Below are 23,920 nucleotides of genomic sequence, written 5' to 3'. Positions count from 1 at the left end.
TTTATGTACTTGAACAAAAGGTTTAGCTGACAACAATATGACCCGTCACACTCACAGTGGCCCTCCTGTGGAACTCAAAGCATTAAGACTGAGCTGTAAGTGCTCTGCTCCAAACACGTAAACAGATTATAGAAGTATCTCATCCTGTTATCATGGCTGGTTTGAGGATGTTATGTCCCTCCCTCTGGAATGGCTCCTCTCAGCTGTTCCTGCAGGATTGTTGTAGTAGGCTGAACAGTTTACTCAAAGTTTAAGTGAGGGGGTTGACCTTATTTTACACAGTGGATTTGTTGAACAGCAGGAATGACAAAGTACACCGAAAGCTGACATTGACAGTTCCCTTCAGTATAATGAAAGCCGTCACAGTGTCTGCATTTCTGTGTAGTTACCTAAACTGTGCTCAGAGTTTCAACAAAGCACTTTATCCTTGAAGTCTACCAAATGAATCTGAATCAACAGTCACTCCAGTTACTGGAATTGTAGAAAATTATCAAATTTAATACACCAACATGACCTAACTTGTCATAAAAGCTTCTGTATGATGTGTTTTATTACCCTGAGTGTGACATCGACACGTGACTCCAGACCTGGAAATAAGTTTGTCAGTTTTACACGTGCAAAATTCTGTCTGCTTCTCTTTGCTGTAGCCTAAATATTCATTTTTTCCCATATAGTGGCCAAAGTTCTGCCAGGCCAGTATTTTTTATTATTATTATTATTATTATTATTATTATTATTATTATTATTTTTAAATTAAAAAAAAAAAAGGGAAATGAACTCCACCAAAAGAGAAAACATTCTCCTCTGGACCATGTTGATTTTTATGTCAATCACAGATCCATGTGGGTGTGAGAATTACTTTCCACTGATACAGCCTCCTGCTTGTTATTGACCCTGGAGGCTATAAGGAAGTTCAGCTGATTAAAATTTGTCTGACAGAATTAGTCTGTTCTTTATTCAATAAAAAGAACACCAAACCAGCATGTCGAGACACTTCAGTCTTCTAGTTACACCCTTGAGTTCTCAAGGAAAAAAAGAAGGATTCCAAAAAGAACTTGAAATAGAGAAACATCCTTTCTGCCTTCTTATATTTCTACACCCTTGTCCAAACCTGTTTATCTTGGAAACATGCATCATGGAAAAAAGAATGACTCAAGGTTAAAAAAACAAAACAAAAACATCTGGTATCTTTATTTCTAATGCTGACGAGCTGACGTGTCTTGACATTATTGTCATATTTGATAAAAAGAGCCAACTCCATTAAACGTTAGCGTTTTGTCCTGTGGGCTCAGAAAACCAACCAGGGGCTTCTAATAAGTAATTGACGGGTTACAGATCGATGTACCCTGAAGCATACAGAGACATATTTTGAGTCCATAAGACTGAAAGCTTTATGGACTAAAAATCCAGCCTCCAAGGACAGGTAGCAGACAAATTTACAATTTTGTTTTAAAATATACCTTTTCCTTTAAAATGACGGGAATTTGTCTGTTCCAAGCATTATGGTCATGCACGACACGGCTGGCTGTCTCTTCTGTATCTTACTCCTAAAGGACTGGTTGTTATTGACTTCCAATGTGAATTTGTAGCTGTCAAATATGCTTTGATTGTGTGCAAATTAAATGGAACCCAAACACCATTAACCACTGTCAGTGTCAGGTAGTTTGTCACTGAGATGGCAAATTTAATCCATAGCTTGCGCCCATGTGTGACCTCCTTTTCTTGTAAAATGCTTTGGCACCATCTCAAGCGGAGGTTACAGGAGGCATTTAGAGAAATGAAACAATAAACACGGTGCTGCATAACTGCTCCTCTCAAAAAATCTCTATCGCTCTGTAAAAGCCGGGCCTCGTGTCCCAGCCAGACTGCCTGAATGGAGTATATGTAGAAGCATAAGATCTGCTGACATGCACCCACCGGGTCTTGTGGAAATGTGGTATGAATGGAACTTGCACATTCAGGATATCTTGTTCCACTGTGGAATATGTCAACATGAATCCATTTCTCAGCACTCTCGTGACCTGCACAAAAGGTTTTCTCAGCTTCCTTTTTACGTTTGTGAGGAAAAGGAACGTAGATCGAGGATGCGTTATCTCTGCGCTTTTGTTCTGTGATTGATTGCTTCCTGGTTGTCTGTGGCTCTGGGGGGGTGAAAAAAAGAATCATGGCCACTTAGTCATTTTTCAACTTTTATAACTTTTGAACCTTAGGCTCATTGTCAAGATATGAAAACTTTGACATGTGTGTCTCTACGAATCTATAAAGAGGACAGGTGGGGATCATGAATTATTTCTTTTTTAATTCTGCTCCCATTGTTGAGGTGCTTTCAGCTGTGGCTTTTAATTAATATTTAAATACGACTGATTAAGTTTTCATTACGGCAGGGAAAAGCTCTCATAACATGTAAACCAATCTTGAGTTTTCTCATGTTAATTCTGTGGCTGATCTGGTGTTTCTGCTTAGATGTGCAAAGTTTTTGAAAAAAGGGGAAAAAGGAAAAAGTTAACAGTCAGGATTTCCTTTGACAGCTGGGATCCTGATACAGCAATCCTTTCAGTACTGCTCAAACCTCCTGCCTCTTAGAGACTAAAACGATCAATGCAAGACGTTTGCACTCAGTGAACTTGTACTAGCAAATACATTTAGATATTTTTCCCCAGGGCATTAACAAATATTTCTTGTTGTTTGATCTGGGGTTTTTTTGGGTTTTTTTATTGTTTTGCTTAATTTCTCTTGTCAGTGCTGTGGTTAGGTTGATTAGAATGGAGCTAAGCTTGAAAGTGCATTAATCTTTCAAGTAAGAGCTCCTCTGTGGCATGACTTGATTGAAGCTTATTCACAGTATTTGCACACTAGATACAGTGTAGATACTCTTAGCTGCCTTCATTTCCCCACATCTGTATTCAGTTCTCCGGTTTTCTTTTTTTTCTCCTGAAATAACATTGGGTTTCCTGAATGATTCCTTCCCTGTCAGCCTAATGAGGGGCATTAAAATGAAATACATTTTACGCTTTCACTTCCAAGTGGAGCAGAATCTGAAAAGGCGTAAAGAAGCAGACATGAGAGAAGCCGCCTTTACATGATGTGCCAATGCAAACAATGGCTTGTGCCAGTGTATATGGCCGAGTGGGAAGGAGCTCCTCGGGGCACCTCGAGGCTTAGTCGTAGTGTTTATGCTGTGGGCTTCGGGTGCCATGGAGGCGCAGTTTGCTTTGCTTTTGTGAAGGGCAGCAAAGCATGGCAAGAAACTGGAGTCTTGACTGGGGAGTTCAGGGCTGTTGGAAAACAAAGTGAGGCAAGCTCTGGTAAAGCTATTAGACAGCTGTGCGCGGAGAGGTGAATTTTTTGTGGAATGTAAGCAGTCTGAGTTTTATAGGAATGCAGAGATTTCAATCTGCATCTCCTCACTGTATCTGTATAAAATAAGCAACTTATGTAGACGATTTTAAATAAACAGTTTTTCTTTATTGATGCTGAATCGTACATTTGAAAAGAGACTCTGATTCAAAACCTTCCATGCAATTAGCATGTGTCTTCACTAGACACTTAATTATACTACAATCACCTCTAAGCCACAACATCATTTCTTGCTTGACTGCTAATGAAATCTTGTGAGAGATTGGAATGATTGAGCAACACAACGTGTTCAAGATCATCAGCTATTTAATCAGATCTCTGTTGCTGTCGGCAATGAATGGAATCTGATTGAAACGGCAATTATTATCATTGTAAGCCTTGAAGTCAATTTACCCAGTTCAATGATGTGACTTAGCTCATGGCTCCAAAATGATTGCATTGAGAGATACACATGTATGCTCAAAAGTGCATGCACAAGTAGTTATTTTAGGAACACGTTTGATTATATATATATATACGGGATTATATATATATATATATATATATATATATAATATATATGTATACACATACACATATAATATATATATATATATATAATATATATATATATAATATATATATTAATATATATATATAAATATATATATATATATATAATATATATATATATATATATATATAATATTATATATATATATATATATATATAAATCTAAGATAGCTCCACAGAATCATTTCTGGAATCTGTGTAGCACCAGGATGTGATTTTGATAGTGTTTGGCAATAAATCAGGAGTCTGTTTGAAGACTGATTGGCCAGCATGGTGCTGTTAGGAAGACGGATGTTTTAGGAAGGTTGGAAACGATATTAGAAATATTTTCTAATATTTGTTGAAGATGTTTAGCCAATCAGTTAAGCTTAAGTTGCTTACACTGCACTGGACAACTTTATACACTCTTAAAATGTGATTCAAAGAAAGGGAAAAAGCTTTGAATATATTTAAGTCTATATAAGATATAGGTTACATATATAAGACATCTTCGCTGTGGGGTCTTGCAGCATGCCACAAACTCATCTTTCCTGACCTGTAATGCATTTAAACCGCAGACTGTGTGACTTGAGACAGGTGGGGACTCTGCTGCTGCCTCAAATAGATTATTGCACAAACCCCTCCCCACCCGAAAAACCTGGTTCGTTACATCCCGGTGCCTTTGAATAACCCACCACCCTCCTGATATGCAGCTGTGACAAACATGTCTGACCCCAGTTGTCCTGAATGACATCATCAACCGCATATCTGCCCCCAGATCTAATGTGCATCTTTAAGGGAACATATAGTATCATATCTAACCAGTGGGTGGCGATGTCACTCTGAGAGCCCATTGTGGACTGGGTCCAATCATTGCAAAGCCTCTGTCGGGTCTGTTTTATCGTTCTGGTGGCAGTGCTGTGCTCCTGCGGTCATCACGACCGCCATGAGTATTTATACCCGCTGTGGCTTATGTCACATTTACAGTCATGGCTGCTCTGAGTACCACTCTGTTTTCCAGTTGACCTCAAGATTTCACGGTGTCACTAAAAAACGCTGCACATCAATGCACTACAAAGAAACAGATAATGAGATGATATCAGCAGGGCATTCATTGGCCATTCTCCTGATGTGTATTCTTTCTCTTGTTCTTCACAGCTTTGTCTCACTCGGAGTGTTTACCAGAGCATGTCACCTCACATGGGTCTATTTTTAGCAGGGGAGAACTGTGCTGTAGTATGTGTCCCTGATGGGTGGAGCTAACGTTAAGAGCTTTGGAGAAATACAGTATCTGGTAATGGAGTGAGCTGAAAGGGGAAATATTGTTACTGGACAAAGGGGGCCTGCTTCTAATAATGGTTACAGCACAAAAGACACCACCTCTATTTATATTTTAACTGAGAGGGAGAGGGCAACTTCAAGCAGACAAGATGATTTTGAAGTGATGTGTTAGTGTAGTTCTTTTTTTTTCCGATTTTATTTTAATGCAGACACAAAAAAGAGTACAAAAGCATGTGGCTGGTTTTATATAGTAAAGATTTGTTTTGGTTATCAGTGTCGTCTTGTGACCTGTGCCCGACTGCTGATCACAAGTTTCCTCCATTCATATTTCAAAGCTAGAGACTCCACCTGACCTGCATGTCTTTAAAATGTAAGAAGAAACCAGAGGACACCCACACAAACACAAAGAGACCAAAGAAAAACTCTAACCAAGAAGAAGTAAACCTTAGACCTTCTTTCCTTGTACGAGCAGGCCCAAAGTCATTAAATTGTTCTCAGCATGCTGGCACATTTGTAATTTAGATCAGTGCATTTTTGGAAAAAGCCACTCTGTTGAAATATTTTTTTTTGAAACCACTATCATCTTTGCCCACATGTGATGCTATAGGCAGGAGCGTAGCATAAAACTGCATGCAGCAGAAATGGAGCCTAAACTTCTGGCTCATGCTTTAAAAATTACCTGCCTGCACTGCTTCATTTTTTACATATTTAAACTCGTGCATTCATTCAGTTGTTCGTGGATTAAGGCTAAGCAATCTGTTGGAGCATTTATTGGCTGTGCATCGTGACCTCCTAGCTAACTGTTCCTCCCTGCATCCATCCTTAATGATAATCTAAGGTAAAGTGGTATGAATATTCTCATGTAAATAAACAAGGAAGTGAATATTTTTGAAAAATGTCCCACTAAAGCTTCGAAGAATAATGAAGCAAGCCTGCTTTTTCACCAGGATTTTGTTTACTCTTGCTACTGGTCAGCCTGTCGCCAGACAATTTTCAGTAAGAGTTCAAAAGAATCTCACAATGTACTTATAGTTAGAGGAAAGGATATGGTAAATTAAAAAGTCATCTCTCCCAAAACCTTCAGTTTTTGTTTGCATCTGGATGCATTACTGCAACAATATGCAAACAGGGAAAAAGAAAAGCCTCACAGACATCACTTGCCACTGATGATCTTTGATCATTCCCATAGGATCCCACAGGCAACACATCTGCTCCAGCTTTGCTGCCAGGATGTGATGAACAGATTCTGCATATCCTTTAATTACTTCTATTTTAGCTCTATTTAAACATCTGCTGCCAGACCCTCCTTATGCACAGAAATTCTTTGTTCCTGAGAATTTACAGAGGAATGATGTGTTTTTTGTTTTGTTTTTGGGTTTTTTTGCCCCTATACAAAGTTCTCTGTGTTCACAAAACTATCCCAGGCCACTACATCTCATTTAGTATGCTGTTGTATCAAACTATGACATCAGCCTGTTCTAATTGTTTCCAGACCAGGCGAAGGCTGAGTTTTCATTTTATTTTCCGTTTCTTAGCGCAGGTCTCAGTCGCTCAGCATCCAGCAAAAGCAGATAATGAGTAACGATGCATGATGTCATGTAGACAGAGCACCGTCTGCCAAACTTGTGACCAAGTTTCCAGGAAGATATCACTTTCCCCCCCTGTCGTTTCTTTTGCTTTCTTTTCTTCTGCTCTGCCTTTTTTCATTCTCTTTGCAGTTGGAAAGTCCGTGTTTTTTCTTTGCCTGATACTTAGGTACTACATCTGTGGGAAGCATTTGATAAAGCTGTAGGTATGTTGACCGCTTGGGGCCTGTTGGGACTGGTCCCCTGTTTTCTGTAGTTAGCTTTCTTTTTACTCTGAGACAAGAAAGGGAAGGAAACGAAGGGAGGGTTTGGATTTGCAGGAGAGTGATAGAGTAGGAGCTGAAATGCAGAGAGACCATATGTATTGAGTTGGAGAAATACAGTTTTATGAGCGGAGAGTGGGCCTCTGCTTGGAATTCTCAATGACATCATTTTGGAGTAAAGCGTTGTGCAGCCAGGGCTCAGGAGATGGAGTGGGCCTTCACCAGACGGGACGACTAGACTGGGTTGTAACACTAGAGGAGGAGAGAGACGTGGAGGCAGGCAGACAGGGAACATTACACAGGACAGCTAGGTTTGTGAAAACTTTTACAGCCCAGTTTTACCTGGAATACCTCTAATTAGATCATTTCAGCATAACCCTCCTTGATGCCTAAACTGACGTTACCCCTGTGCCCCATGATGAAACAGTCATAATATACTTGAGGTTGATACGCATCGTGCGCTCGCCTTCAAAATGAGACCACAATATTACTTCATATTGCAGTCAAAAACAAATAAACTCTAGTTAGCGGCTCCCTGTGGTCCACTGTGGGGGGAAGAGAAAACAAAGCATCTGCTGGGGCAAATATCTAAAATCATGCACATATTTCCAAACTAAATGCCTGCATCTGTGTTTGTGTCTTGGGTGAAGTGTGACAAAATGATTCAGTAATGAGGATGTCAGATTTATTACAGGGAGGTCTTAAATTGCTTTTGTTCCCATTTTTGTTTATGGTGTGTTTGCGTGATAGGTGAGTTCTGTAAGTTGAGTCAACTATCTTGCAGCTCCATAAGGCATTAGCAGCTGTAGCCGCCACAGTACGGGTCAAGGTCTCAAACTGAAATAGACCAGTTGGCCGGTTACTGTCTGTCTGCCTGCTTGCCTTTCTGCACATACTCATTGTGACTGAGTCACACGTTGCAAGTAAGTCTCCCCTGCTGTGATCCATGACACATGTTGAGATACACTTGCTTTTTCTCCTTAAGTAACCCTTTCTTATGCTTTTGTCTCTCATTCTGCATCTTTCATTTGAAGCCTCAGATGAAAACAGTTCGGACAAGGTGATCATTTTAGGGGTTCGGGTCTGTAATTAGAAGAATTCAGGATCCCTCTCTTTTACAGACTGGTGTGGACGCCTCTGTGGATGATTGGTGTCCCTGTAAACTGGCTCCATGTGGGAGTCATTCTCCTCCGTTTCCTGTGCCTGTTGTCATTAGATAGAAAATACCTTTGGCTTGGGGGCAGTTTACTCCAACCCCCTTTTCTCAGAGGGGTGATTAGTCTCTGCCCTGTCTCAACAACACTGTGAAGTCCAGAGACAAGACACCATCACAGTTTGTGTGTTTGGGGCTTGGTGAGGTTTGCGCTGATGGTGCAGTACGAGGGGAATTTCATGCAGTGTGTAACACTATCCATGAAGCAGTGTTTGTTTCAAGGCGAGTGAAAATTGAAGACATAAAGATACACAGCTTCTATTGTGTATCTGTTGTGATTTTCTGCAGCGAAAGACACCGAATCTGTAGCCCTTTTCTTAGTGCACATCTTAACAGTCACTGCTCAGCCCTGAAAGGCTCTATTAATAGAGGCGCTCTTTTATTTGCAGTCGCTACCAAGTCAGTCCTTTTCCTTTTGTGTAAAAAGAGCTAACAAAAGATCCTGACATTCAAACACTCCAAACCCTGTTTCCTTCAACCACTCTCTTTTTTTTCTCCTCATACTTTATTGTTTACCCATTTCTCTCTGTTCCATCTCACTCCTATTTTTCTACTATACCTATATGCACTTAACTCAGCTGCCACTCTCTTACCCTCCCTCCTGGCTTTTTTTTTTTTTTTTTTTTTTTTTTTTTTTAGTGCATTGGTTTATCTTTTATTCCCAGCTGTCACTCTCTCTCTCCTTTTCATGTCTTTACACTTTGATAGCGTGCCTGAAAAACATGACTTTCTTTTCCACGTCGCCTCCTCTCTGGTCATGTGTGTCCCTTTCTTGCATGATAAGTGTTTCATCTCCATCTCTCTCTCTTCCTGCCCAGCTACAAAGCCTCCACACTTTCACACCCCCTTCCCAGCACCCCGCCCTCTTCCATACCGCTCGGGCCCTGGCAGAAACTCTCACTCCCCTGTCTCATAGCCTCCACCCCCCTTATACTCCTACCAGCCCCGCGCACTGACGACAGAGAGGAAGAAAGAGAAAAAGAAAGGGCTCCATTTGACTGTCAAAGATTGCAGACTGCCACTTAGTACTGACCATGCACGCCTACCATCTATAGGAAACTGCTATCACAAGGCAACGAAATGAAAACGTCTGTAAGTGGCAGAGATCTACAAGCTATAGCAGATGGCAGTTTTGAGTTGTGTCTGTCTTTTAGAGGAGCCTTTTAGGGAGCACTGGGGACTGGTGGGAGATCTGCTAATGTTTGGAGTACATCTTCTTACAAGTGCTGGCCAGCATGTGGTGTTTGCAGTGTAATTCAGAGAAGACCCAGTCACTGCTGGAGCTGGAGCTGAATAGCTGGTAAGAGTAATAGGAGAGTGTACACTGTGCTTGATTTAATGTGTGAGTGTGTGTGTTGTCATTGAATGAGGATACACCTGGCTGCTAACCCTCATAAGCCTGTGTTTAATAAACACAGGAGAGGAAGAGAGCTGCTATGAGTTTGAATCATTCACCGTGTTCCAGGACTCCATTTATGATTTCACACGATCCTCTTATAATGACGGCAGTAATGTAAAGCTTTGCACTATATATGACTGACTTTTAAAGTGTTGTCTGCATTTCCAGCTTTGACTCCATTCTAATTAAAAACAGATCATGCCCTCTCTGTGCGTCATTGTATGCCTGTGCTATCATAATATGTTTAGTCTTACTGTACAGAATCCATCTGAGTTGGATTGTTCCCCCTCCGCTCCGTTGAAGGGCATTCCTATGGTGTGTCGTGGCCCTCCCACTTACTTGGCCACGGCTGTGTGCTCTTTCATAGCTCTGTCTTCAAGGGCAGGTGCTGAGCGTAGTGCTGGAGGACAGCTTAATGATTCATCACTGAAAGATAATGACAGTGGCTCAGTTGTTGTTGTTTTTGTTGTTGCTGAATCTTGACATGAGGGGGGAGGATGGATGATCAGACAGAACCAGGACTGTTAGTTACTGCGTGAGAGTAATATTGACTTTAGATTTCCTTAAGCAACAAGTCATTCAGTGGCATGTACAAACCATCAAATTACTCATCATACTGGCAGTGGCGTATGTTTCAGTTTGCTACTGTATACTTTTTTTTCCATTATTGTGTGGACATTAAGTGGCACCTGATGAATGATTGCATACCTGTAATCAGCAAGCTTGATGCAAATAGAGAGGAACTTGAAGATTGTCCTCCACCAAGGCAATACCAAATTCAGCTTAGTTATCAAAAGGCTCTGCCTCAGCTCTCTCCTTGGCAGAGAAATGAAAAGCTGCTTTTCCGGTATTAATAGGAATTTTACTGTTGCTAATTATCCTCAATTGGCTATGGTTGTAGTTTTCAAAACAAAGGAAAAATGTGCTTGTTTTCTCGGGTATAGCTATTTAATACCCTTGGTTCTGATAACATTAGATGCCAAATGGCAGTCTGAAATATATAAAGACAGTCAGATCCTAAAACTCTCATTCTGAATGATACAACTTACAGTAGTTGACAGCCACGAGGCTTATGAGACTCCAGTTGACTATATACTGTCTGCTGCAAACTGTCAGGAGCATTACTGTCAGTCTGCAGGCCAGAGCAGCGTTCCAGCTCGTAGCTTTGTCCAACTGTAAATTCCCAACTTGCTCGTGTGTGTGTGTGTGTGCGTGTGTGTGTGTGTGTGTGTGTGTGTGTGTGTGTGTGTGTGTGTGTGTGTGTGTGTGTGTGTGTGTGTGTGTGTTTAGAGCAGCTAAAAAAAGTAATTCATTAGTCCAATTATTGGTACTGAAATGACATATAGTGTTTTCTGGCAATTCGAGCTTTTAATGCTGGGCTTCATCATTATGCCTCTGTGTGGTCTGCGAGACCTTTTACCTGAAAAGTTTATTCCATCACATCTGTGTGCAGTGAGATCTGGTGTGTGCATCTGTATTTATGAGCTCTCTGAGTTGCTTTCAAAAGAGGGAAAAACATCTGCTTTTGTTGTGCTTGGAGCGCATGCTGTCACTGCATGTGGGGTGTGCGGTGCGGTATGGAAGCGCTGTTTCGTTTTATTAGAAGGGTCACTTCACAGCCTCTGTTCAGATACACACATAAAGAAATATATTTCTATAAATGGTAAGGTCCTACAAAGAAGCTACAGAAGAAAAGTAACTTTTTTTTAATCAGATTTGACCTTCCTCTGTAACTTTACAGGTACTGTAATTTAATATATAACAATGTCTAGATTGTTCCCCAGCAACAATGTTTTCAAACATACATGAGTCTTTTCTCTGCACATGCTAACACTTTAAGAAACTCCCCCATGAGCTTGCTTGCTTTCAATGAAATCTCACTACATTACTTACATGTTTTTAAAGTTGGAAAAATGGCAAAAGTGAGGCCTTGAATGCAATGCTAGTAGAAATATTTTTTCTATGTGTGTATCGCTTTAGTGTTTACAACTGAGTTATGTTTTAGCTTGGTAAACTTCTCTGTGACGTTGCTTGGAAGTTGCGCTAGTTACACACTGCAGCAGTCTCTTCCTTTCTAACTCCAGCCTGTACTTCATTAGCCTTCTGCTATTCCCAGAACTCCTGTAGATGTGACTCCTCTTTTCCGAGATGGAGGAATGTTTCTCCCTCAGGTCCGACTGATGGTACGGGTTGAGGCCTGGGCAGGGGCCTCGGCCTGTTTGTTCAGGATGTGTTTGGAGGAAAGAGAGATTGTCGATTCTCCCCCCACCACCCCTCCAAATCCCTGGATCCTGTGGCTGAAAATCACTGCCAGCCGTGCTGACGTGCTTATCCATGCCTACATCAGAGCTCATGGAGGGGGGGCTCCTGGTGGATAAAGAGCCAGACGGAGGGACAGTCGGGGCTAATATTGTGAGATCATATTTCAAGGCTTGTACAGTCACTATCAGGAAGTGGTGTGGCATGACATCACTGCTTCCCCCACCACTCAACATTGGGTTCCACAATGCTCACATATTAAAGTCCAAAACATGTATAAAACATTCATTTCAAAGTCATTTGAAGCCACTTGTATCCACCGAATAATTAATATCTGACTCTGTAATAGTTCTCCCGCTCTTTTTCCCTTTTCCACCAGCCATTTAAGCTTAAAATATCAGTGCAGATCTTAAAATGATGCACTCTCTTCTTATTCCCAGCTTTTTCCCTCCATCACTGGCAGCTGACCTCGCTCTGTAGAGTTTTCACTGACTGTACAGCAGTACTTATTCTCACTCTCTTTCTTCCATTTGCTTTCACTCAAACACTCTTTGGATGCTAGGCTGGTAAAAAGCAGAGTAGTTATTAACAAAATGTAGTAAAGAAGCTGGCTCACAGGTCTCACCCGGGGAAAATTATTACAGTTAGAGTTTTAACTTTTGCCTTAATATGTTTTTAAATTAATATAATTATTATTTTTCTTTTTAGATGTGCACTGCTGTAATTATTAACGGTGGCATGCATTTTGTGTTTTCAATGATTTCAATTAAACTCAATTCGTTTTACCATCTTATTAGCATAAATTGAAATTTATTTTGGTTCATAAATAATTACAGAAGCAATTAAGCAAAACAATGAAAAGGCAATTATTCCCAACAAATTGGTACAAAAGAAAAAAAAATTTAAACTGCATTACATAATGATAGCAATACTTTAGTTATCCTAAGAGCTCTGTCAGGTTACCGTTAGCAGGTAAATACTGAGATTAACATTCTAACATTTTCACATTAACAGTGCTAAGCTTAAATAACATCTACGGGGTCTAATGAAGCAGATAAGACACGCAAAGTTGACCTGATAATAGTGCTAGATGAAAATTAGGAGGATCAGTAAAGTCATTAAACTCACTGTGTGTACAAAATGTCATTGCAAGCAACGCAAAAATTAAAATGAGTTGAGCCACCGACCCAAAAATGGACATTAGTGCTGGTTTGGCTAAAAATGTTTGTAGACTTTGATTACAAACCATCATTTTGGTATTAAAAGAAAAATGAAGCCAAATGAACTAACAAAGTCTATGTCAGAGAAATGTCACATTTGTTAAATGCCCACTCCTCCTGACTAATGTCCAAATCCCTTGTGTCATCATAACGTTAATTCTTCATTTATCTCAAATGAAGAAATAAAAAACAATGACTGCCACCTGCAAGCACACAGTGACAGCACACACAGTGTAATTTTTAACTCCAGGGATGACAGCTTTGACAGATGGTTGGGAACTTTTATCCCAGCTGTGATTATGCAATGAAGTATGATCTTGAATGTGTTTTGCTAGGTACTAGCGTTGCTGCAGCTATGTAAAGGGCAAGTCTGGCTCTGTTGCTGTGCACTGGTCCATACTAAAACACTATGTGTATTTTCTACCCTGAGGGGAGTTGGTAAGCATTTACTTAGCTTGACGTTTCACTGTCTGACTGTGGGTTTGGCTGACCTTGAATGGCTCATCTCCACTCCCTCATAAGTTTACTGGCCATTTTACTAGATACATCTTGCTAATACTTGTTTGAAGCTCCTTTTGCCTTCAGAAATGCCTTAAATATTTGTGCCACAGATACAGCGAAGTGCTGGAGACACCCTCAGAGATTTTGGTCCTTATTGACGTGTTAACACCACACAGTTGCTGCAGAATTGTGAGCTGCAAAACCATGAAGTTGATCTCCTGTTCCACCACATCTCAAATGTGCTCTATTGGTTTAAGATTTAGTGACGATGGAGGCCATTTGAGTACAGTAAACTCATTGTTATGTTTAAGAAACCAGCTTGAGATGATTTGAGCTTTGTGACGTGACACATTAAGCAGCCATCAAAGATGGGTACACTGTGGTCATAAAGGGATGGGCGTGATCAGCCCATTAGTTTGGTAAGCTGTGGTGATTTAACAATGCTCAGTTAAGAAATATCCCCTGTGAAATACCAGTGTGAACCATTGATACAAGAAAGAATGGATCCATGCTTTCATGGTGTTAACACCCCTACCGTCTGAATGACCCTCAAACCAGGCACAATTTTTCCACCCATCTCTTTTCTACTTTTGGTGAGGTCATGCAAATTGTAACCTCAGTCTCCTGACAGGAGAGTTGGCTGACAAGAGTAATACCAGTGTGGTCATCTGGTGCTGTAGCCCATCTGCTTCAAGGTTTGTTGTCTAAGTTGTTCAGAGATGCTCTTCTACGTAACTTGGTTGTAATAAGTAAAAATTTTAGTTACTTTCCCCCTCCTGTCAGCTTGAAGCAGTCTGACCCTCGCTGGATAGTTTTTCCTTTTCAGTTCTCTGTAAATCATAAAGATGGTTGAAAATCCCGGTAGATCAACATTTTATGAAATACTCAGACCAGCCTGTTCGGCACCAACAACCACCCCACGTTCAAAGTCACTTAAATCCCCTTTCTTCCTCATTGTGATACTTAGTTTGAAATTCAAGAGGTTATCTTGGCAGTGTCTGCATGCCTAAACATATTAAGTTGCTTCTACATGATTGGCTGATTAGACATTTTTGAATGGGTGTAGTTATGAAAGTGTCCTATGAGTGTGTTCTTTCCACTTGCATCCAAATGCCATCTTATTTTGTGGAATTAGGCTGAGTATTTTCGGGATTGTGCTTTTCCTAAAAATTATTAATGATGGTTTGGCAGCCAAGTGCAATCTGTTTTAATATTTCACTCTAAAATCTTTAGTTGAAAAGCAGTAGTGCTTTTTTGGAGGGGGGCGTTATTCTCCAAAGCATTTGTGTTGATCTGAAAACTAAGCTGCCTGAAGCCTTTGCAAACATCCATGACTCATATGTTAATCACTAATAATGACTTGCCTTAAGCCTTGCAAGTGTAGTTATTGCAATTTTGAAAACATTTTCAATTTCTGTTGCACTTTCTCTGTTAATCACAAATCTAGGGACATCAAAAGACATGCTGTGGGTTGTAAATCCAGTTCAAATTTCCTAAATGACAAGTATAAACTCAGCTGAGGCAGATATTACATCTGAGCCTCGCTGTCTTTTATTAACCATAAAATCCTCGTGCTGAGCGGGGTTACTCGGAAGTCACAAAAAGAGTTTACACTTATATTACAGTACATTTGCCATCTGAACTCCTGAACCAAATTCAGTTCCACTTTTTCGCTTGTGCTCTTTGCTGTGTTTGACAGGCTGTTGCCGAATGTTGATTTCAGGCAGTCCAATAAAGGAAGTAGATGTGTACGCTGCATGGGTGTGTCAAGTCACAGTTCAAACACATTAGGCTGCCAGTGAACTGTGCATTAATCGTATCAGAGGAGAAGGGAAGTTGGTGTGATGATAGTTACAGAGCGGGTCGGCACCTCTGAAAGGCATTTCTGTTTTTTGACTGAGGGATCACTGAAGTTATATTTACTCACTCTTCTCCAAACTGGACTTTGTAACGAGAATTGGAACAGAGTGTCGTCGCTACTGCGAATATGATGTAATTCTCCTGGGCCACTGATTGGCCCCTGAGCTGACATAAACCTGGATTTCCTGGAGGATTCTGTGTACTCTGGACTTCATTTGACAGAAAGAATGGTGGACAAGATATGGAGGAAGAGTTGGCATTTTATTGAAAATAGACGGTCTCTTCGTAAGAGGCAGACCTCTAGTGTGGTAGAATGTAAGAGTGAGTGAGTAATCGCTTGTTTTTTGTTCCTTTCTCAGTATTTGTAAAGGAAGCAATTGCACAAGGACTGTGTTACTGCAAATGTATTTTATTTTAGGAGCGGTTATGTGTCTTTTGTGTCTCCTAAATGTGGTACAGCAAAAACTATGACACACTAGTAATTTCTTCTGCGAAATCTATTAGCATCAGACAGCTTTGAATTTAATTAAGTGTGGTTTATGCAGTATGTCAGGATCGCATGCCCCAGAAAAGGCTATATTCATTCACACCCATGCTATTGTGCAATACCATATTTCTAATACCATACTTAATTGTATATAATGGATATTTAACTTAAGCTACTCTTTGTTAAGGCATTTTGGGATTGAACTAACCTGATAATATTTAAATCCAGTACTGCCTCAGAGATTTTTCTTTCCTTCTACCGTCTCTAATCATCCATCCATCTCTTTCCTGTCTTTGTAGTGTGGAAGGGGATGCACGGCCCAGTGATAGTGGCCCTTCCTTGGATGGGGGAGCCAGCTATGGCCAGGGTCCCGTGACCCACGGCTCAGCCATCAGCCCCGACCGATTTGACAGCCCACTTTACAGCCACGGGGTCCAGCCTGGGCCTCAGAGGCCCCGACGACCCAAGCTCCAGCACTCACAGTCCATCCTCCGTAAGCAGGCTGAGGAGGAGGCCATCAAGCGGTCCCGATCGCTCTCTGAGAGCTATGAGCTCTCTGCTGACCTCCAGGATAAACAGGTAAAAGACTGTTTTTGACAGAAATTCAAAGAGTCGCATGATATCTGTTTTTTAAAAAAATCATATATTTTGAATCTTTTCTTGTCAGAAAGCTAGCTGTGTAAAGAACACTTTGTTAGCTTCTAACAGGACATCCACGATGATGACTTTATAGACCATCTGCAGCTAAGAAAACCAATTAAGTAACCCATGGGTCTTACAGTTAATTTACTTGTGTTTTTGTTAGGTGGAGATGCTAGAGCGCAAATATGGTGGACGATTCATAACTCGACATGCAGCTCGAACCATTCAGACGGCGTTCCGCCAGTATCAGATGAACAAGAACTTTGAACGTCTCAGGAGTTCTATGTCAGAGAACCGTATGTCCAGACGCATTGTACTTTCTAACATGAGGATGCAGCTCTCATTTGAGGGCCCCGAAAAAGTCCACAGCTCATACTTTGAGGGGAGGCAGGTGTCCATGACGGAGGACGGCACCCCGCTGTCCATGGTGCAGTCAGAATGCGGAGATATAGAGGTTCACCAGCAGGCCAACATGGCACACCCTCCACCGCAGGGTGACCTTACAGATGCCATCACAGAGCTGGAGGACGCCTTTTCAAGACAAGTCAAGTCTCTGGCTGAGTCGATAGATGATGCTCTGAACTGTCGCAGCCTTCAGGGGGATGAGGGTCCTGACCCAGAGGCTATCGGCTGCTCCGAGAGACAGGGGGATGTGCAGTATCAGGTGAAGTCTCACCATAGGGCAGCTGGACGGATGCGCGATGAAACGATGGCGTCTTATAGCGATGTTACTCTGTTCATCGATGAGGAGGACATGTCCCCTTCTATTGCCTTGTCCAGGTCAGGGGACCAGCCCTCCAGCACAGAATCAGACTTACGGTTGCGGTCAGTTAACTCCTCTCAAGAATACTGGCCTATTGACCCCAAAGATGAGGGTCGTGACACAGACACAAGCTGCCGCAGCACTCCTTCTCTAGAGTGCCAAGAGCAGCGTCTTAGAATGGACCATCTTCCTCTGTTGACCATAGAACCTCCTAGCGATAGCTCCGCAGAGCTCAGCGACCGGTCAGAGCGGAGCACTGTCAAACGGCCACCTGTGTATGAACCTCACGGCCACATTGTAACATCGTCCCAAGCAAGCCCCAAACACATTTCCCACGGGCCCCCACCACGAGCTCCCTCCCGTGACGACGACGCGCCTCTTCGCCACCGCCACAGACAGTTAGAAAGCCACTTGGCTATCAACGGCTCAGCTAACAGACAGAGCAAGTCAGAGTCCGATTTCTCCGATGGGGACAATGACAGCATCAATAGCACATCAAACTCAAATGACACCATTAACTGCAGCTCTGAGTCCTCATCAAGAGACAGCCTGCGAGAGCAGACCTTAAGTAAGCAGACCTACCACAAAGAGACTCGCAACAGCTGGGATTCGCCCATATTCAGCAATGATGTTATCCGGAAGCGACACTACCGCATCGGCCTGAATCTCTTCAACAAGTAGGTACTCTGCTCTGCTGGAGCACATGCTTGACCTGCGTTTATAGTGAAGGCTAAAAACGCATGTTGCTGCCATGACTGATGTTTCTTCTGAACTTCATAAATTTTGATCCTTTTATAGTTTTGTTTTGTTTTTTTTTTAAGTTAAAAAAAATCATTAAAAAATTAATTTTATTAGGAATTAATAAAACTATTTTTAAAAGAAAAATGGAATAGAAAAAAAAAATAAACCCACTCAACATAATGAAACTCATATTGAAAAGTACAAACTGTAATACCTCTATTTGTGTTTGACAAACAGCAGTTCTATTGTTTGCTTAGTAAGACTGATAAAACTAAATTGCACCATCACTGCTTTAATATTTCCAGAGATATATTTCTTTCTTAATGAAAGCCTTTCACTCATCTGTATAACTTAGATTTTATCTGACGTAACTACATGACAATAAGATGAGAGGTTTGAAGTGTGTGTGTGTTTTGTTTTTAGGCCTGTGTCAAAATTTTGGGTAATAACAGTAATATAGATGGATTTTCTAAGAACTCAAGATTAAGCAGCAGCATATTCTTCTTCCCAGTTTAAAAATGTGCCAGCATCTGTCCAGGAATTAAAAACAAACCATCCGGGGACATGTTGAATTTTTCAGGAAGCCAGAAAAGGGCATTCAGTATCTTACTGAGAGAGGATTCATCCCTGACACGCCAGTCGGAGTGGCTCACTTCCTGCTGCAGAGAAAGGGGCTAAGCAGGCAGATGATTGGAGAATTTCTTGGCAATCGACAGAAGCAGTTCAACAGAGATGTCTTGGAGTAAGTATCGCCACAGGAATGATCAAAAAAATATTGTTATTACTGACAGTAAAATAATCCAAAGCATACTTAGTTTTGTTTTTTTTAAAAAGGAGTGTGGAACATATGAAAACAGTTAAGCAATTGCTCAGAGGATTTACTCAACGAAGATCCCACAGTCTATGAGAGTGACTTATGGCACCAATATGACAAGAATTCACTGACATATCCTCCATGATAGAATCTGGGCCAAACCATCCCTGTTGAGCTACCAGTGAATGAGGATGAGCACAAAAACTGTGGCAGTCTGTGTTTTGATGTATTTGCCTTTTTTCTCTTCATCCCTCTCCTCACGTACCAGCTGTGTGGTAGACGAAATGGACTTCCAGGGCATGGAGCTCGACGAAGCCCTGAGGAAATTTCAGAACCACATCCGCGTCCAGGGTGAAGCACAGAAGGTGGAGCGGCTCATTGAGGCTTTCAGGTTGGGGTTTTATGCCGTATATGTAAAAAAAAAAATGCAATATAAACTTTTTTTTTTTTATTTTTGAGAAAGTTTAGTGACCCAATCCTCCTACTGAAAATGGATTTATTTACTATGATCATTAAACCGAGCTGATTCTTAACGACCCCTGTGTATTTCATGTAGTCAAGTGCAGTAAAACATTAGCATTAGTGTTCATAATACTGAAAGCATTTTAATAAACATCATCGGTCTTCCTCACAGCTGTGTCATCTGCATAATTATTGGTTCATAAAGAGAACCCATTTACTTCTGTTTTCTTCAGGCAGTGTTGAAAACATTTCCTCACTCTGACTCGCTTGCATCGAGTTTAGAGTCTGAGTTTTGCTCTTCCTTAACATTACTTAATGCTCCTGTTTTCTATTTTTAGCCAGCGCTACTGCATCTGTAACCCAACAGTAGTGCGGCAGTTTAGGAACCCTGACACCATCTTCATCCTAGCTTTTGCAATCATCCTCCTCAACACCGACATGTACAGCCCCAACGTCAAGCCAGAGAGGAAGATGAAGCTGGAGGACTTTATCAAGAACTTAAGAGGTAACAGAAAACTGTTATTATGAAATACATGTGAAGGCATTATATATAGACCTTAACGGGGCAATAAGTGAAATTCAGCTTCAAAAATAAATTAAGCCTTTCACCACAGAGGGGCAGAGTAGGTCACCAACCCTTACAATTTGAATCCTCTTTGCTTTATTAATTTCTTCTCTCACTATCCTGACCTTTAAAAAGAAAAAAAATATCCTTTTACTGTTGTTCTAATGCTTCAGGTGTATGTGTACGTTGACTTTCAGGTGTGGATGATGGAGAGGACATACCCCGGGAGACTCTGGTCGGCATATACGAGAGGATTCGTAAACGAGAGCTCAAAACCAACGAAGACCACGTCTCCCAGGTGCAGAAGGTTGAGAAGCTCATTGTGGGAAAGAAACCAGTAAGTTATGTGTTTTTTAGTCTTTCTGTCAAGGTCACAAAATTGTTAGTTGGATTTCTTATTTTTTATTTTTATTACAAGGCAAGACATCACAGACCAGGACATATCCTTTACCCTCTCTTACGTAGCTTATTTCAGAGAAGGAACGCTAAGATGTAGAAAAGTCTTCAGACACGCACTGGTGATTTCAACACACACAAGGCCTTTGTGAAATGTCGCACACTGCTGCAGTCTGATGAAAAATAGGCACATCCTGCCATTTTAACACAATATAGTAGTTCCTATCCTTGAGCAGAGCAAAATCCATTTTTCTTTAACTGACTGGCATAAGTTGCATTGCTTTAATCCGTTGATTAGTTATTAGTCTGTTTATCTCTTTCCATACATACTGGATCAAAGTTATTATCAGATTTTGTTCTCCCATTACTCCATTCCCTTGTAGGCAGCTGGAGACAGCCTTTCTGCAGTATTCTGCAGGCAATACCGTTTCTGCCATGTGTGAAGGTTAAAGGTGTGATTAACTTACCCTCAGGGAGAGGCTTGTCTGGCATGGATGACTTTGTTTTAGTCGGTTTTCAGATGAATGGAGTCTGTTCTGCTCTGCCAGTAATAATTGAATGTATTGAAAAATGATTCCTTGTCACCATTTAGCTGCATAATTAAGGAGGACACGTAGTAAAACAGTTTAACATAAAAGGCATGCTGGAAATCCTCTCTATAATAATCAGGTCCACTAGTGCTGGCACAGGATCTGTATTCATTCCAGTATCGTTATTGATTCTTACAAATCTGAAGACAAAGAAAAATCGACGACTTTTGCACCAAACCAATAAGGTGCATGCATTTTCATAGGCATTATAAGGGAAAACTGTTAACAAGGGCAAATCCTTCTTAAGAAGGGAATATATATAATTATTTTTTTAAGTTATAAGAAGCATTAGTGCAAATAATCTCAATATACTAACTGCACCTAACATCGTCTCTGTCCTCTCTTTTTAGATTGGATCTCTCCACCATGGCCTGGGATGTGTAAGTAGATTATCTGTAAATCAGATGATCATTTATTATTCTTTGTTTCACTTTGCATCTCTGTCTCTTTAGTGATTCCTCAACATCATGCAGTTACTTTTTAAGTCAGCTTTTCAAGACTGGCAACGACTTTTCCCAGAGACATTACACTGGTTGGTGAGAGATGGACAGTTAGTGTTTTACGCTGGTGGCAGAATCAAAAGGCATAAATTTTTTGGGTGGCGCTAAGCCGTAGCGTTTACAAATTCTGTGCTCAGCAGGGTGTATATCACTGCGGTGTGCTTGTCACATCAATCCTTAAGGAATGAGCTATGCTAAGCTGACTTAGCACTAGTAGTGCATTCATTTGAGTGCCACGTATACTGGCTTTTTATATATGTAAGGCTACCTAAACTTTGAATGAACTCTTTTACAGTTTTCATCATTGCGCACAGTAACCTAGGTATTTAAAACAACAACAACAAAAAACCCAGAAGGTAGCCTGTCACCTGTTATTGAATACTCTCGAAGAGAACACCTATTGGATCAGTCTGCACAGTGTGCATGTGTACGACTGTTGGATTGATGGCTCATTACTCTTTCTTGGCATTTTTGTGGGACTTGCTACAGGAAAATAAATCACTAAACTTTGAATTCAAAAAGAAAATCCAGCAGCAGCATTCACTGTCGGACAATTTTCCCTGTGTCATGAAAAGGGTGGAGAATCCAAAACATCAGGTGATTTTGTTATGCTAGCATGACTTCATTTGCATCCTTGCTACTGCCAACAAGAATGTGTGGGGGAGGGTTGGAGAAGACTTGAGCATGGTTGCTTAAAACATGCTCCACAGCTGTGTCACCTGTCAAACTGGTGCAAAAATCCAAAGAAGCTTTCATGTAAGAATCATTTTACAGGAAGAAATGTGAAATTCTAATCCTAAATGTCTTAAACGTGTAATTAAGGTAAGTAAAGTAAAATGTTATTTATATATCACCTTTTAAGACAAAGATTACAAAGCACTTCACAAAGAAATACCGAGACATTTAAAACAAAACAGACAAAAAGTCTTCGATATACAATTTTTACTTATGCCTTTTTTCCCCAAAATAATGACATTTATAACAAACTAAAATATTTTATTTCTACAGTGACTTTTGAAAACAGAATTGGTTTACAATATTTTGCAGAATACTACCTTAAATTTCCATTATGCCAAATTTATATTAGGAGAAGAAGAGTCACATTATTCATGAAAGGCAGTTCAGTTCAATTTAATACAGGTTTATTTGTATAGCCCCTAAATCACAACAGTTGCCTCAAGATGAACACTAAAGCTTTATGGGTCTATGGGTGTATATTTATAAGCTATTCGTGGTCACAGAGACTGTGATTTAACATAGTCACATACCAGTACGAAAAAACTCAGTTTTTAAAATTTAATATGCATTTAATATTCCTGTTAAATCTTATGTAAGGATCTCTTATGTGTTCCATGTTTACTTAAGAGCATAATTATCTGCTCAATAATAAGTGTTCGTCTTTTTTATTGTAAAATGTAAAAGGTTTTTTCGGAAAGGATACATCTGTGATTCCTTGCTCTTGGCTCCTTCAGGAGCCTCCTCTCTCCTTGTAAATTGGAGCGCTTTAGGAGTTTGAAGATCTTCCCTAATGGCAGAGGTTAACAATTTCTAGGTCACTGGAGGAAATAGGAAGTGAGGAGGCATAAGTTGGCATAATGAAAAGCGCCCAAGGGAGGAATAAATTAGTCATCTCTTGGCCATACCTTTTTCAAATTTGCAGATGGAGAATAACTTCTGTTCCTTGTTACGCAATGGACTGAGGCCATAATTACCTCTAAAGTGTTGTGCTGTTTTCCTCTGCCTTGTAGGTGTTATCGCTGCCGCACCGTAGACTGGTGTGTTACTGCCGTCTGTTTGAAGTGCCAGATCCAAACAAGCTCCAGAAGCTAGGCCTGCATCAGCGGGAGATCTTCCTGTTCAACGACCTCCTAGTGGTAAATATCACCCTGTCCTCTCCCTTCTGCCTCCCCTCCCCTGTCCAAACCGTCCTTACAGGGTTATTTTTGTATAATTTCAGGTAACCAAGATTTTCCAAAAAAAGAAGAATTCAGTGACCTACAGCTTCAGACAGTCCTTTTCTCTATATGGGATGCAAGTCATGCTGTTTGAAAATCAGTGTAAGTTGCACTGAGAGTTTCCATTTATTATATTCCGTGCAGCATGCTAGCTGACAGTATTTACATCACACATTTTGACGTTGCACATTAACACAGGCAGCTGGAATGGGAAGTCGAACCAAATGGGCTGCGACGTTGTTTATACTCTCCAAAACTTCAGACAGAATTCACCCGATGGGTTTCGCCTCGGTTTTGATGAATGAACCTTTTGTAAATGACTCTCTCTCTTTCTCTCTCTCCGTTTCCCATTGCCCCAGATTATCCAAATGGAATCAGACTTACATCAGCGATACCAGGTGCAGACATCAAAGTGCTTATCAACTTTAATGCGCCCAACCCCCAGGACCGCAAGAAGTTTACAGATGACCTACGAGAGTCCATTGCTGAGGTCCAGGAAATGGAGAAATACAGAATAGAGTGTGAGCTGACCGT

At 40.8% G+C, this 23,920-nt stretch overlaps 1 protein-coding gene across 7 annotated transcripts in view; it reads left to right on the top strand.

Annotated features, from left to right (window-relative positions):
* Positions 1–23,920, top strand: part of LOC102305730 (IQ motif and SEC7 domain-containing protein 1) — a 94,255-nt gene that overhangs the window by 62,988 nt on the left and 7,347 nt on the right. For 5 of the 7 annotated variants that reach the window (XM_005938978.3, XM_005938979.3, XM_005938981.3 and 2 more), the window contains 10 exons: positions 16,258–16,537; positions 16,764–18,040; positions 18,685–18,846; positions 19,187–19,309; positions 19,719–19,885; positions 20,143–20,282; positions 21,282–21,311; positions 23,180–23,305; positions 23,389–23,488; positions 23,746–23,907. In XM_005938978.3, the coding sequence (XP_005939040.1) occupies positions 16,258–16,537; positions 16,764–18,040; positions 18,685–18,846; positions 19,187–19,309; positions 19,719–19,885; positions 20,143–20,282; positions 21,282–21,311; positions 23,180–23,305; positions 23,389–23,488; positions 23,746–23,907 (2,567 nt within the window). Of the gene's footprint in view, positions 1–8,912; positions 9,533–10,917; positions 15,797–16,257; positions 16,538–16,763; positions 18,041–18,684; positions 18,847–19,186; positions 19,310–19,718; positions 19,886–20,142; positions 20,283–21,281; positions 21,312–23,179; positions 23,306–23,388; positions 23,489–23,745; positions 23,908–23,920 lie in introns of those variants that run through there. The other 2 variants (XM_005938983.3, XM_005938980.3) reach the window with 2 other exon arrangements.

This window comes from Haplochromis burtoni, unplaced genomic scaffold (assembly GCF_018398535.1).
Source record: "Haplochromis burtoni strain Fernald_Lab_line unplaced genomic scaffold, NCSU_Asbu1 Contig_252, whole genome shotgun sequence".
In the NCBI taxonomy this organism is placed as follows: domain Eukaryota; kingdom Metazoa; phylum Chordata; class Actinopteri; order Cichliformes; family Cichlidae; genus Haplochromis; species Haplochromis burtoni.
Note: the sequence above shows the minus strand (reverse complement) of the source record. Positions and strands in the feature narration are given on the sequence as shown.